Genomic DNA, 15,923 nt, shown 5'->3' with positions numbered 1-15,923 from the left:
GCTGTTTGGTTTCGGCAGCAATGCTGAACGTCTCCATGAATAATGCAGGGAATTAGCATTTAAGCTTTCTGTGAAATTACCCTCAGGCTGCAGTGAAGTCTGTTTGGAGAGGTTTATTCAGACTACAGCCTTTGGTCTGTTCCCTTTGTTTGGCCTGTTGAGACGATGCCATTCAAACTCAAGTGGTTCTGAAGCACAGCACCAATTTGTCTTGTCTGTGTTCGGCATTTTGGGTTCAAAGCTGAAATGATGATAACAGGCACTGTCTTCTATAACTGTGTTGTTGTTTGTCAGAAGGAAGAACAAAATCCAAACCAACCACAGGGAACAACTTGAAAACACACAAGTTGAAGTAGATAGCTGGCAGCTATCAGCCAGTTTTAAAAGCCAGAGTTTGAATACTAAGTACACTGTTACTTCCTGACTAATATAAGCACCAGACACAGATGGAAGCTTAAAAAGCCAAAGCAACCCACCCCAGAGAGATTCAAACTTTCCCCCTCTACCAGAATCTTCCATCCATCCACTATCTATAGCGCTGATGCATTGAGGAGAATCCAACCCCAGCTGACATTGGGTGGGAGGTGGGGCACATCCTGGACAGGTGTGAACTCAGAACTCAGAACTTTCTCCGGGGGTTTGCCGTTCACACATGAACAACACAGCAGGAGATTCTCCAGTCAGACATGTTTACAGCAACAAAGACATTTCCAGAGCTTTCAGGTGAGAGGTGGTGCAACATGCAGGAGGCGGGACTTAACGTATGAATTCTTCTGAGGATATTAGGTGTTTTTGTTTAGATCACATCCACACTGGTGTCTGCATTTATCATCAAAAGCTCTCTTGACATCTTCGTCTGTGTCTTCAACGTGCTTCTCTTTTTCTTTTTCTTTTAATCAGTTTTGCCTCTGTCCCGTGTTAGAAACGTCATCAACACGCCCACTCACTTGTTGAGAATCTTCCGAAACACCTCCTGTTGTTTTGTCACATGAGCTCATTCAGATATTATCCAGAGTTTTAAAGGTTCAGTGTGTAGAATTAAGTGACATCTAGGGGTGAAGTGGGATGTTGCAGCTGAATACCCCTCACCTCACCCTCCCCTTCCAAACATGAAAGAGAATCTGTGGTAGCCTTTAGTTGTCATAAAAACTGAAAATGTGTTTAGTTTGTCTAGTCTGGGCTACTGTAAAAAACATGGCGGCCTCCGTAGAGAGGACCCGCTCCCGAAGTTAATATAAATTAATGAAATATAAAGTTCCCATTTTAGGGTAAAGAAAACAACAATTCGGAAAATTTAGATTCTAACACATTAGTTAAAACACCAATAGGGTTATTTAATATTCAATTTCTGCCACTAGATCCCTTTCACACTGGACCTTTAACAAGACGACTGGCAGGAGAAACGTCTGAGAAAGTCTGCAGCTTCTCACCCGGCCCTTTGTGTTCTCACATACAGCCCCTCTGGAGATTATCCAGAGTTCAGTGCATGTCTGAAAGCAGCTATACAGAGACAAAAAAACATTTATGCTCACATGGTCCCAAGTCAACCTAACCCCAATATGCATGTCTTTGTACTGTGGGATGAAGGTAGGGGAATCAGGAAGGAATCCGAACCAAGGCAAATGTTCTTGCTGCGAGGACAGTGCTAACCACTCCACCACCGCGTCGCATTTACCAAAAACTTAATCTTGAATAATCTGACGAACGAAACAAGCATCTTGGGAATCAGTTTGGGTTTTTATAAATTGCCTGGCTGCCAAACACAATAATAATCTGTTTGTACATAATAATTATAGAAATGCATCAAATTGAACTTTTCCATTTGCGCTTAAGAAAACCATGGCAGCATCCCTGAGTTGTTGAAGGATGAGAGCAGTGGGAACAATTGAAATGTAAGATACGTCTCTCAGCCTTCGTGGGCTCTTTGTGAAAAGAGAGAGACACTTCAGTCATTACACACAACAGTTGAGCGTTTTACATCTTTACGTTGCGGGAAGGAAATGTATAACTCCCAGATTTTTTAGGTTAAAAGGAGCTCAGAAGAAATTCCTGACAACACAGCCAAAGACGACACAGAAATAACTGCAGCCTTGGCAGTGACAGAGCCAGACACTGAATTTCCCACTCCCACTCACACAAACACGTTCACACATGAATACAACCACTTCAAGGTACACACACACACACACACACACAGATAGATAAGCTAAAATATGCACAATCACATGACAACTAGTGTGCACACCAACACACACGGCTGCTGAGAGCACTGACATGTTCTCCCAAGCATGATGAACATGAATTAGAGAACATATTGTTCAGCTAGAAGTAACCAGTTGCACTCTAAGAGCCATACAGTCGACTGTGTGGGGGTTCCAGCTTTATTAATTAGATTTCATGCTGAGTGAGAACATATTTGCACTACTCTCTCTACAAGACTGCTCTTTAAACACACACACACAGACACATGCACACATTTGTGATGTAACCGAGACAGAAAGTGGTCAGAAGGACCGGGGAAGGAAACAAGAAGAAGGATAACACGAGAAAGACAATGACACCAACCAAACTGTAAAGGAGCAAACATTTAATGATAAAGATGAATAAAATTGACTTTATCCTTAGACCTGCACCAAAGTGTATTATGTTTTATTGTTTGAGGAAATTCTCTTAACTTGAATGTGAGCACATCTCTAAAGCTGCTTTCAGACATGCACTGAACTGAAATTCAGGGGCTGTATGTGAGAACGCTGCTCCAGACATTTTCCTGTCAGAGTGTGTAAGTGTGTTGAAGTCTTTTCTAACCCAAATAGACGTTAAATAAAAAAATAATAATAATACAAATTTCTAAGTATGAAAGAGAAGTGCCATACACGTAGAAGACTCAGACGAAGGTGTCGTCTTGGAAAGACAATGAAATTCGAGAGCTTTTGGTTTTTGCAGCCGTTCTTGCATGGTCTACCCAGTCACCACCTCATGTCTAAATGTTCTGGATATTGCCATGTTATTGTGAGCCCGTCAGACCCAGACCATCTCCTGCTGTGTCCGTAACATGTTAAAGACAAAGTCTAGAAAATGTCAAGACCAAATTTACCATATCTAAAAACGGCTTAAACCTGCATAATGACAATCCCAAAGCAAATGTTGGCCCATTCAAAAAGCTGCAAGCTGGGAACCGGGGGACAGTGATGTGGCAGAAAAAGAAAAAGACAGGAAAGCTAAAGCCAAAACCTACCTGTTGTTCTGTCTGATTGACCCCGATCAGGAACACCAGCTCCGACAAAAACATGGCCGCTGCAGTGTTTGAATGGATGCTCCTGGTGTTGGACTTGAGGCCTCGCAGGCAGGACAGCACCAGGACAGTTAGGATGAGGGCCAGCATGGAGAGGCACAGAAAGGAGTATGTGACGAGCGCCAACGTCTCCAGATCGCCCTCCAACTGCTGCTCGGAGGGAGATGACAGAAGGGAAAAGGGTGGAGAGACGATATAGAGAGGTCAAGGCAAAGCTGTCAGAGGAAAGGAAGTAAAGAGAGCGAGCTAAGAATGGAAAAACATGAGGTGAAATAAGGCAAAGAAAGCATCTAATCTACAGCATCTTAAATGAGTAAAAACGTCTCTTCTGATTCTGCTAGACTGATGATATTCAATAAATATTTTACAGAAGAGCTAAATCCAGTATAAACCATGTACGTTCAGAGAAATGTACCACTTGAAAATCATCACAGCGAGGATTCTGACTCTACAAGGTTCCTATTCTCTCGTCGACAAACGTCAAGATCTGATACACATCGTTGCTCAGTGTGCTGGTGTGCGATGGGCAGAGGGTTTAGCATTAAACCCTGAAAATCTGCTACAGCTGTAACAAGACTTCCTTTAGCCTTCAAAATGTCATCCACGATTTAATTCTTCAGGATTTCAAATTTCTACACCGACTAAATCCAGAAATCACTAGCGAAGAGGGTTCACTAAAAAAAAATGAAGGAAAACCAAGAGCAGTAGTATTGATGGTAAATGTATAATGAATCCACTAAAACTCGTACTGGGATAAAGAGACATAAGAATGAAATAAAAATGATTATAAGTGTGTGGTTCCTAGAGTAAAACTGAAAGTAGCTCTGCACTGAGAGATCACTAACCTCTCTGTGTGAACTGTCCATCAGCACGCCGATGGTGCCCAGTCTGTGGCACTGACAGCGGACATGAGAGGTGTTCCTGTAAACCACCGTACAGTCCCTCACCGTCCAGCAACCTCCTGTGTCATACCTGCACAGAGAGAGAGAGAGGGGGGGGGGGGGGGACTTATGAGCAAAATGTCCACTGTGAACCATATCAGGCATTTAAGGTTTCTGTGTACTATGTGTATGTAATATACACAATAATACTGTCTTAATAATTTAAATCAAATAATTCTGAACTGATTATTCAAATCATCTTATCAACAACCGGATCCCATTTCTAAAGAGCGCAGGTCTACTTCAAAGTGTTTCTAAATATATATATATCACTTTTCACAGCTATACGAGATGCACAGATTTATTACATTGATAATGACTGTATTCCATTTTAGGTGCCAGTTTCAGAATGCCATTAAAAGCATGCTGGCTTACTGCAAAGGCGTACTTGGATTTAAGAAACCGATCCATCATTACTATTACTATTAATTAAACTGTTGCTTTAGCTACTGTGTCAGGTCTGCAGAAAGGAAAGTGTATTATAAATGTGGCTGTACAGATATGTGCCTTTATTACACCGATTTATTTGATGAAGAGGACTTTAAAAACAAAAAGTGGCTCCATGCAGAGCCATAATATCTCCAATTATATATTGATTCATTCATGTTGCCATATAACATAATAAAACCTATTATCAATATCACATTTTATAGAATTTTAGCTGTTTCAATACTTCAAGCTTCATACAATATCTCAAGGTAGCAGATAATACCAGTCTGAAAATACAATATATATACAGATATGCGTGTGGGTGTGTGTGTGTGTAATAGTATATGAACATGCACTTTATATGTGTACTCACTGGCTGCTGTGGTTCCACTGTACACACAGTGGCTTACTGCGATTGGCCGTCTCCAGCAGCTTGAACTCCAGCAGGATGGGCTGGTCCAAGTGTCCGCCCACAAACGTCTGGTTGTTGTAGACAGAAATAGTGACCACCGGGGAGTTCATTACCGGATGTCTGGGCAGCCTGGGGGGGGGAGAGAAGGAGCAGAGTTACCGTACGTCTCCCACATCAGACGGTGGAAGAGTTTGAAATCCCTGTTAGGATGGTAAAAAAAAAGATGAGCAGAGAGGAACGAGACTTGTGTACTTGATGAGACACAAATTACTGTTTATTGAACACCTACTGAAAACCGCGCAGTTTGTTACTTAGTAATTATGCCCGGAGGTGAGATGAGGAAGAGCAAGACGGGAGAGAGATGGGAGGTGAGGGGGAGAGAAACAGAGCCAAAACAGTGAGTGAGGGAGAGAGAGAGAGAAAAAAACTGATGTCAAGCCAGGTGAAATGGGAATTAGTGCTGAAGTTATTACTCCATTGACCTACTGCTCAACTGACTGGCGTTAATTACCTTCAATTTTCATCAGTTAATCATGTTAGTCATTTATCAAGCAACAAGGATAAACATGGTCCAGCTTTAAACAGACTATCTGTGAGTGCTGGGACAGACACATATACAATGTCACCATTAACATTAACTATGTTCCGGCCCAATTGCTGCTGAAGGAAATCCAAGGTTTCATTTACCAAAGGAGCTGAAGCATATCTGAGCACAAGCAGGTTATATATGAGTGTGAAATCAATAAGTCCTGCTCTTCAACTAAAAGACCACTCTCTTGAATAAAGATAGGGGAAAAAAACATATTAGGTAAAGACATTGAATTTAGAATTGTTTGTGTAGTTTACATTGTAATTATCTTTACTAAAATCTGATCACATATAATCACCAATCAATACTGAAATTGAAACAATATATATCATATAACATATACACATATAACAGAAACTTTGTTGTACTGTTCACCACTGAATAAAAGGCACGTTGCTAAGCCAGATTTCTTTCTTTTATAGAAACACAACACAGTTCTGAGAGCTGCTGTAAACACATATTTATTGTTCTGAGTGTGACTGATTCCCACCTCACTCCTCTCCGGTCTGTGTGATACTTTGGAGGTAGAGCTTCACCCACACTTCTATAGATCAACATGATGATGATGGTGATGGGCGGCTCCGGCAGCGAAACGGTGCGTCTCGCTGCAGTGTATTCTCGTGTCTGATTGACTGAGGTACCAACAAGGGCTGGAGGAGCGTTCTGAGGAGCTGAGGCTGAAATACAGAAGTGATAGTGAGTATATTCTCTTGGTTTCAGCCACTTCAAGCCTTCATATCTACTTGTGCATCTCTTACGTTCTTTCTCTGTCCGCTCCTTCTCCTTCCAGCTGTGTTGTTGCTGCCGCTGTGGCACCAGGGCAGCAGGGGGCAGTATCACATGGGTGTAGGGATCCCACAAAGCTTGACTACGAAATAGAGCGTTGTGGTAACGTGGGAAGCGCCGACGCACATGGGTGTGGTTCTCAACGCGGTCCAGATTCATAACTGAAGAACACAGAGAGATAGGCATAAGTTTGGTTATTATATGAGTCACAAGTGTTTGTTTGTCTGCAGAATAAAATTCCCACAAACTGGAAGTCAGTGCTGAGAGGAAGGGTAAACAATGACGTCAGCAACATCCTGCATTCCAAAGCAGCGTTACACCATATTCAGCTATGGACAGGTAACACACTGATTGCAGGTTCATTCTTCATCAGAAGACAATTAATTGTTGATTACACAGCCACGCCATACAGATAGCAAAGTTAGTGCTAGCTCGCCGTTAGCCGCCATAGAACAATCCGGAGGAGGGGCAGTATTGGCGTTTCAGAGAAGCAATAGGCCTATTCTCTGAAGTTCTTTACTGTTTGGTTTTAGGGTCATTATTAGTAAGTCCGGAATAATAAGTTATTATTTTTTGAAGCATAGTGGTGAAGTGCGGTATAACACACCATTTCCCTGTTGAAATAAGATTATATCTCACACAACACAACAGGTGTCATTATCCAATTTTCTCACCACATATGCTTCCTATTGTCCTGTTCACTTTTTAAATTAGCCCCTGTTCCAACAGAGAATGTCATTCCTCATAAAGGGTTATTGTCATTGGTCCAAAAATTAAGATAAATGCGGATTACGAAGAAAACAAATAAAATCATTTCTATTTTGGCTAGCAAACATATCAAAGGCTCATGGGACCTGTAGTTGTTGAAACACAATAAAAAATGTTTTATCTTTGTTTAAATGATGGAGACTTTACAAGGAAGTTCATCAGTAAACACAGATTTAACTCAGACAAAGGGCAGCCTCTGTATAATGTGTCTGGTTTTGAGGAAGAATGGTGAATCAAGTCGTGTTTCCGTAGAGCAATGAAACAGCCTGGAACAGAATCTAACCCAGAAGTGAAGGAGGGGATTTGATCCATTGTGTCCCAAGTGTGTCTGCTTTATTTTTGTCTGCTGTGGTTTTTTTCAACTAGGAGTTCAAGTAACAGAGCAACGAAATGTGAGAAATCCCTCTGCAACACTAAGTAATTCAGTGGGAAATTTGTCACTTTATATCATAATGTGTTTTGGGACAGCTAAACATGATTTGATACCGGGCCTTTTTACTTAAAACACTGATTCACTTTAATCTCTGCTGCAGACACTTCCAGTGAACCTGTGTGGTTGTTTTTCAGAAATACAAGATGAGCAAGTCGAATTTTACATTGGCTTTTCAATAATCGACATATCAGTATCGGTCTGCTGATCAACGCCTGTATAAAAACTTTTAAATAACAAAATAAACCATGCATAAAGGATATGCATTTATGTTTACATGTTACATGCTACATAAAAAGATCATTTTTTAATTCAAGTTATATATGTGTATTATAATAATGTAATAATGAAGACTACTCATTGGTTGGAGTATCAACATGTTGCCAGGCTTTACAACTGGTCTGACCCCACTGCAACATGGACTCTTGTTTTCTGTTAACTTCAAAGGTAAAATTACAATTTTTACAAATAGCATTTTGAGGACTGACAAGAACCACAAAAAATGTTAAAAAATAGAGATTTGAAACATAGTCTGTGTGTGTGTGTGTGTGTGTGTGTGTGTGTGTGTGTGTGTGTGTGTGTGTGTGTCGGATCTATCAATATTCCTTTCAATGTTATCCATTCTATCCCGTTTGGCTAAGAGCATTAACTGCCTGTGTGTGAGGGAGTGTGAAATTTTGTGTTGGCTGTGTTTCTTATTCCTTTTTCTCTCGCTGCTGCTGCTGCTGCTGCTGAATCTACACGCTCCATCTGGGAATGTCTTTAGAGCTGCTGCTTTAAGGTTATTTAACAGCATTCTACATGAATTACAAAGAGGAAGCAAATATAGCTAAACACAGAGGAGATGAGAGTCACAGAGAAAAACATGAAAGAAGCCAATTCAGGTTGGCTAATACAGGCAAGGCTATTTTCTATTTTATCATTTCTTCAGGTCTGAGATTAGCTGTGTTAACAAACCACACTGGGAGAAGCTGGTGAGCCAACATACAGTAGCTGGTAACTTTGATGTGTTTCATGAGTTTTGGTATTTTACAGAACTTCAATCTGCGTGTGCAGCTAAGAGCATTAACTTAGTGTGAAATTCATTGTCTGGTTTCATCTCTGCCAGAGCTGCTGCTGTTGCTATTTCAACACCTCGTGTTGTTGTACGTGGTGCCGATTATTTACCAGTATTTTCAACCCAGCTAAAGTGACAGAAATGTGGGAAGGAGTAAAAACAGGATGAAAGAAACTAAAACTGTTTTCAGCCATGGTAAATATCTGGAAAATTGGGTCCAGATGATTTCCAGACTTTGCCTTTAATGTATGAAGAACGCAGCAGGAGATTGTTGAGGCGTTCACAACGACACGAACATGTCCAGAGGTGGCATCTGGCTAATGGATGTAGGAGGCAGTACATGGTGACGTATAAATTACACTGCGGGAATCGTGTAATTTTCAGTTGACATTTTTTTCGGCGTCTTCTAAATGTATGGCTCCTGTTTTTCATCGTGAGATATTTTAATTCTTTTTGTTTTTGTCTGTCACCTGTAAATTTTCTCGTCATTTTTCTTGCTGTGTTCTCACATGGGCGCACTCTGACATTTTCTCGACATTTTACAAGGGGGCTGACAGAAAAGTCAACACAGACACATTTGTGTTCTCACATGCAAGCCCTCCAGGAAAATGTCCGGAGTTCAGTTCATGACTGAAAGCAGCTTAAATGTCACAAGAACATGGCAAAAACCTGCAGGTGTGTGTCTTTCTGCGTGCAAAAGAGTGGAAAACCTGCTTTCCATTTACATTACATATCATTTAGCTGAAGCGACTTACAATAAGTAAGTAATAAGTGCATTCAACCATGAGGGTAAAAACCCAGAACAGCAAGAATCATGTACATTAGCTTCAAAAAAGCCAAACTACAAGTGCTACATGTAAGTGCCATATATCAGTGCAACTAAACTTAAAACATTTTTTTGTTTTTGTTTTGTTTTCTTAACCAAGGTGGTTTCAGAAGAGATGTGTCTTTAGTCTGGGGCGGAAGATGTCGTATGTCAATGAGGAGCTCGTTGGGAGCCAGCAAAGCAAATAGTCGTGATTTTGTTGAGTGGCTAGCTGTCCCTCGCAGTGAGGGAGCAGCAATCCGATTGGCCGATGCAGAGCAGAGTGGATCGGTTGGGGTGTAAAGTTTAACCATGTCCTGGATGTACACTGGGCCCGAGCCGTTTGCAGCACAGTACACAAGTACTAGTGTCTTGAAGTGGATACGGGCAGCCACTGAAGGTTACCAGTTACCATTTACAGGAAATGCTAAAATAAAATAACTTTAAGGATAGGTGTTCAGTAATGTTATACTCCAATCTATCAGAGTGTGTGTGTGTGTGTGTGTGTGTGTGTGTGTGTGTGTGTGTGTGTGTGTGTGTGTGTGTGTGTGTGTGTGTGTGTGTGTGTGTGTGTGTGTGCTGGAGTCATCAGCTGCTCAGCGTGTGTGTGTGTGTGTGTGTGGGAGTGTGAAATTCATCTCTGTGCAGCTGCCAGTGCTGGCTTAACCGTAATCATTTGCATTAACACCGTTCATCTCCCGCTTTACAATGAGTCATTCTGGTTGATTTCACAGCAGTGTTTTGCTGCATTATAAAGAAAACCGCTGCAAATCGTCTGTACAGATTAAGAGTCTATTAGTCTCTTCTCTTTTATTGCATCGACTAGTGAATAGCTATTGCACAGTGCCTGAGTGTCTGTGACTGAGTGAAGTCATTTTGAACTCACCAATGTTGGGAGCAACCAGCGCCACGGGGTTGAGATATGTGAGCTTCATGTTTTTAGCCAGAATCTGAGTGTACTGCTCCAGCAGCTCAGTTAGCTCGGCCGGGCCGCCACCTGGGACGTGGTTCTGACTCTGAGCGAGCGCCCGCCAAAGGCCAGAGGTAGCAGGGCCCAGCAGCACGCTGCAGCCTCGCAGGATGTTCTGGGAAGAGCAGAAAGTGGAAGCATTATTAAAAAAGGAAGGAGGGGGAAATGAACACTGGGAGGTTGCTGAGCCGGCAGAGAAGAAGCAGCTTCTGTTGAAAGCCCCAAAGGAGTCAGTGGCCATATGTGATATTGTGTTTGCGAAAACAGAAGAGAAAACACACAAGATACAAAATTTACAAATATTTAACCCAAGAGGATCAGGAAAGGGAAAACATGAGGGAAGGCGTTCTTTTCTTTTCCAAAGACTGGAGAAAAGATTTGACAACATTTAAACACAATACCCTTGACAGGGACATTTACAAGGGTTCTTCTATTTTTTTCTCTAACACAGATTTAAAGCTCTAATGGCTGCTATTAATGTTCCTCGGTTACAGCAGTGGTTCTAACCTCAGGAGAAATTACATCGATAACACATCTGAACATTTCTACAATCAGATCGTAATCCCGTTTAAATAAAGATAAAGGTACAGAACAAAACTATAGACACACGTCACAGAGGACAAACAAGAGGCAGAAGAATATTGAGGCAGAAGTGGATTCAGAGTTGGGAGGAGGGAAACATGAGAAGATTGAGAGGGTCACCAAAGAGGTAGACTTAATAAAGCATCAGATCTGCGCACCATGTCAGCGAAGGCAGAGGATATCAGGGAACTGACGAGGGGAGGAAAGGGAAGACGACTTTTGATACAGAGCCCGGGTTGGGGTTTGCCAAGGAATGACTGATAATGCACGGAAGGCTTGTAAAATATTCTGAGTGCAGACGGTGAGGCCTGAGGGGCCCTTCACATGTGGTGTATTTTGTGTGCAGAAATTCATTAAATGCAACGGAGAGGAGGGCACGCAAAACCGAAAGCGACGCCATCAGGGCACGTGTTCTTAGAGGGAGTGGCTGGGTAAGAACGATCGTAACCGATTGTGGTTCGAGGGAGAAGAAATCTGAAGTCCTGATTGTAAAGGCTTCAGTCTAATTCCTCTGACAGGGACCTGAGAACATGGCAAAAATAATTGTGAAGAAGTGACTGTCATGTAGCCATTTGTGCACAGTGCCTCCATTCCCATGCTTTTCTTTGACTATTTGTGATTCCGGATGGAAGCCTGTCTTGGGGTCTAGAATGAACAGAGTTTTAAAATGTTGGGAACAAAGAGTCATATTGGGGAAGGAGAGTGAGAAAGAAAGAGAGATACGGAGAGAGTGCTCGGTGTAATTCTTTGCAGTCAGACTGCACCAGGCCCAATAAAGCACTGCAGTCTCACACAATGCTCTGGGGAGAAAAACTCAGCTTCACACAAACACAGCAAATATCATATAGAGCTGAATAGGAAGAATGCAGTGAATTGTTGAGGGAGACGAACGGAGAAAGAGAAACCCGAATTGTGGATCAGTGAGCGACAAAGGGAATAAATGAGAGAACAAGAGAGATATGAAGTCGTGGACAGAAGCTTATGCTCGGCTCAGAGATACAGGAAAGAGAGAGGGAGGTGAAAAGTTGAAATGGAAAATGTGAGTGAATAAAGGGAGGAGACAGAAAAAAGGAACAAAATGGATGACATGGCATCATTACGTTACTAAGTGTATTGTATATTACTTATTCATGGCATCATTTAACTGTTCTTAAAAACACATTAAGATGTTGAGCCGTGTTTAACCGTTGATGTCTATTTTTGTAAGATGACCTCTGTGGTGATGTAATACGAACAGTAAGAATGTGTCATCCGCTGAGCCCTATTTAAGAGACACTGCTGGGTATATATAATGAAGCCTGACAGAGATGAAAAGTCATTGCTATGAATAAATGATTTTCTGTGAAAGCATGAGATCATGCTTGTTGTGTTATTAAAATGTGAACTGTAAATGCAGACTTGTGTGATCTCTTACCCTGCAGTGTCATTTAGAGAAAAATCAGGAGCACAGATTTACTGCAAAGGTTGAAAAATAAGGTGAATCTTATCTTCGGCTTTAAATGTACAATATGCAACTTGGACAGCTTCAACTTCGACTCAAGGAAAACAAAACAAAAAACCTAATTTGATAATGGGAAGCAGCATGGGATCATGGGAGTTGTTGCCTTCACCACCCATGCTGATAAAAATCTACCTGACACGACTCAGGGGCAAATCATGTTCACAGATGAGGAAAGAGTTTCATTCACGTTATGCAGCAAATGTCAATGAATTGTCATGATCCATTACAAGGGACCAGTACAAACAGTGGCAGGAAACCACAGGCTCTGTCACATGTCGATTGTCCCATAAGTTTTAGCAGAGATGGACAAAGCCACGAGTAAAGTGGATATGATGTAATTGAAAGGAGATCGAAGTGAAATTTCCTGTTACTTTAAATAAAATTGGGGATTTCAATGGGTTTGAACATTGTTGAAAACGTGCTGGATAATATAAGTACACAAGTCAACAAAATATATAACTACTTGTTGTCTCGTTGTTGTTAATGAAGACTTGTCATATGTTATTTATTTGAAACCAAGTACACTCAAATAGTTTTATAGCATCTTTTCTACACTTTACATTTCTAAATGTATTTGTATTTGATTAAAAAAACTAATTTTGCTTTGTCTACTCTCAATAACCCGTATTAACAAAGGAAATACATGCTTAGAATTAGAAATCTTGTTTAAAAAAGTGTTTTACTGTGAGAGCTCACTTGTGCTGTGTTTATCTGTGGAAAAGAAAATGGATGAAAAACAACAGATGAAGCAGAAGTGAATTAAAGAGGCGGCAGGTGACGGGATGAGAGGGAAGATGAAGCAGGTATGAAGCTGCATGGACGACAGGTTGGAGCATAATTCTGATCAGTTCAACAAACACGTGTGTCAATTATCACACTGGAGGTCTTTTCTCCATCTCTCTCTTCTCATCCATTCATTTGTCATGTGCAGATCCCACTATGAGAAACAATTACAGCACAGCCTGTCAGCACCACTGTGCAGAAGATTGTGTCATTGTGTCGTGCCAGATGTTTTATAAACTAGTATAGAAAGTATGATATTTGAGATTCTCTCCCTCATTCCACACACTTTTACTGAGACCCTGTCTAAAGGTACAGATTTGATCACAGGTTGAACATGAAGGGTTTACCTTCTTTCCTCCCTGCTGTCCTTCATTCCTATTGCAGCCACTGGGCTCTGTCCCCGCCGCTGTGTTACTATAGTAACTGTGGTCTACATTACCTGTGAGTCTGGACAAGTAGCTGCTTAAGTGAGGTGTCAGACATATGACATATATTTTTTATTGTTAAAGTCCTGTCTGCAGAGCCACTTCACTGCTGCCAGATTAAACCAGAGCTGCTGCATTAATTCCAGATGATGGGATGGACGCAGCGTGACTGATTTAGAGCCTGAGGTTGAGGTTGAGTCAGACGCGTTGAGGTTGTAAGATGGATAATAAAAATCACTGCTGTGACACGACTATTGTGACAACATGCACTGTAGCAGTTTCCTGCTGCTGTAAGCAATGTTAACTCCTGGCCATGTTTCTGATTTACAGTCAGACGCCAAATGTCACACAGGGAAATATTTTCATCTCACCCATTATAAGATTTCATTAAGATACTCCGGTGTTGCTATAGCTACTATGTATTGATGACATGAAGCTATGCACTGTACTTGGCATCCAAGCAAATGTTCATACAGATTGAAGACTGACGTGAAAAAGTCACTGTTTTTACTTCCATAGTCTAAAAACATCTAAAGCTTATATTGATAACAACATTATCAACAATAATGCAACATCATATGATAAGAGATATCAATAATGGTGTCATACTTGATTCAAAAATATATTGCATCTCATAGGACTGTAGAGAACGACCTAAAGCTTATATGGATCTAAAAGTAATTTATGATAATGACAGGAGTGATGTCATCATGACGTCACTACGAAGACAGAAAATAACATCAAATATCGTCCAAACGCATCAACTTTTGCAACAAATCACATTGACATGTCCAAACCACTGGTTTAGTCTTTAACAACATGGTTAACCAGCTTGTTAGATTATCTATTATTTAAAATCCTCATTTTAAAAGGAACTAAAGCAGTCAAATAAATGTAATGGAGTATAAAATACAACATTCTCTCTGAAATGTATCAGAGTAGTTACATACATAAATTATATTTACAGTATTTGTGGCGTTGTGTAGTGTAAACTGTCGAGCCTGCAGAAGAGGAGTTATCATGTATGTCTTGGGGTGCACATGTTGTTAAAATAGACTTGTTTAGTGTATATAAACCCAATAACAAGCAACTAGGGCCAACATAATGAAATCTACATTTTTTAATAAACTATGACCAGCAAAATCTAATCAGGTTCTCCTTGAGTCCAAGTGAATATTGTTTTCACTTAGACTCAGGGGGAGATATTGCGTTCACGAGAATGGGACCGATGGACGGACGGACAACCGGTATACATAATGCCTCTGCATTATTATGACAGAAGCATTGCGTGACTGGGCTATAGTGTGGCCACAGGTTATGCATGAACCCTCTGATGCGTCTCATTAATTTTGAAGTGATCTGTGATTTGTGTTCATGGTTGTCTTACTTCCTACCCTTGTGTGTTTCCTGCTTGTGTGATCGCCTGCATCGCCCAGATTATTTTCACCTGCTCCTGATCTCTGCTCACCTGCTCTACATTCATCCTTCCCCACTTACTATTTATACCTGTCTTTTGTCTTCTGTCAGTTGGTGTGTGTACGCTCCTGGTTATTTTCCTGTGTTAGTTCCTGAGTGTCTTCCTATGGAATCTGCGTTAGTTCCTGTGATTCATCTCTCCCGTTTGTTCCTGCTCATTTTCGCCAACCTGCTTCTACATCTACATCTGCAATCCGCCCTTCTGCCTGCAACTCACTTTTCCTTCTTTATAAAGTAGCTTCACAGCCCCTACCTGCCTCGGTGGATGTCTGCGTTTGGGTCCTGAAATCCAAGACAAGTGTGTGGTAAATCAGATTAATGTGAGTGCATTTACATTTTATAGTTCACCTCTGAGCTAACGTTCTCGTCTCCTGCCTCCTATCCACTGAATTTACAGCAAAGAAGATAAATGTCTGAAATTCTTTTGAGATGCTATCAGAGGTTACCATAGCCACTCAGTTTCTATAGCAACTCATCCTTAGCTGTATAATGATGATATTGTCACCGAGTGTGGCTACTACTGCTCCAGTTTTCATCAGGTGGCGAAAAAATCCTCCCTGTTAGCAGAGAAAATTGATGTAATGTAAACAGAAAAATCCATCCATTATCTGTATCACCTCTTCATTGAGGGTTGGGGGGGGGGGGGGGGGGGGGGGGGGGCTGGAGCCGATCCCAGC

General features: G+C 41.2%; 1 protein-coding gene across 4 annotated transcripts in view; it reads right to left on the bottom strand.

The window, feature by feature from the left end:
• The window catches only part of celsr3 (cadherin, EGF LAG seven-pass G-type receptor 3), a 102,504-nt gene that overhangs the window by 13,497 nt on the left and 73,084 nt on the right, over positions 1-15,923 (bottom strand). For all 4 annotated transcript variants that reach the window (XR_004614416.1, XM_034590563.1, XM_034590565.1 and 1 more), the window contains 6 exons: positions 10,396-10,594; positions 6,422-6,610; positions 6,154-6,340; positions 5,036-5,203; positions 4,138-4,264; positions 3,236-3,442 (listed from right to left, as the gene is read on the bottom strand). Coding sequence is in view for 3 of the 4 variants with exons in the window: in XM_034590563.1 (XP_034446454.1) it covers positions 3,236-3,442; positions 4,138-4,264; positions 5,036-5,203; positions 6,154-6,340; positions 6,422-6,610; positions 10,396-10,594 (1,077 nt within the window). In the remaining variant the exon portion in view is untranslated. The remainder of the gene's footprint in view (positions 1-3,235; positions 3,443-4,137; positions 4,265-5,035; positions 5,204-6,153; positions 6,341-6,421; positions 6,611-10,395; positions 10,595-15,923) is intronic.

This window comes from Hippoglossus hippoglossus, chromosome 7 (assembly GCF_009819705.1).
Source record: "Hippoglossus hippoglossus isolate fHipHip1 chromosome 7, fHipHip1.pri, whole genome shotgun sequence".
Classification (NCBI taxonomy): Eukaryota; Metazoa; Chordata; class Actinopteri; order Pleuronectiformes; family Pleuronectidae; genus Hippoglossus; species Hippoglossus hippoglossus.
The sequence above is the reverse complement of the archived record's forward strand: the minus strand, read 5'-3'. Positions and strand labels throughout refer to the sequence as shown.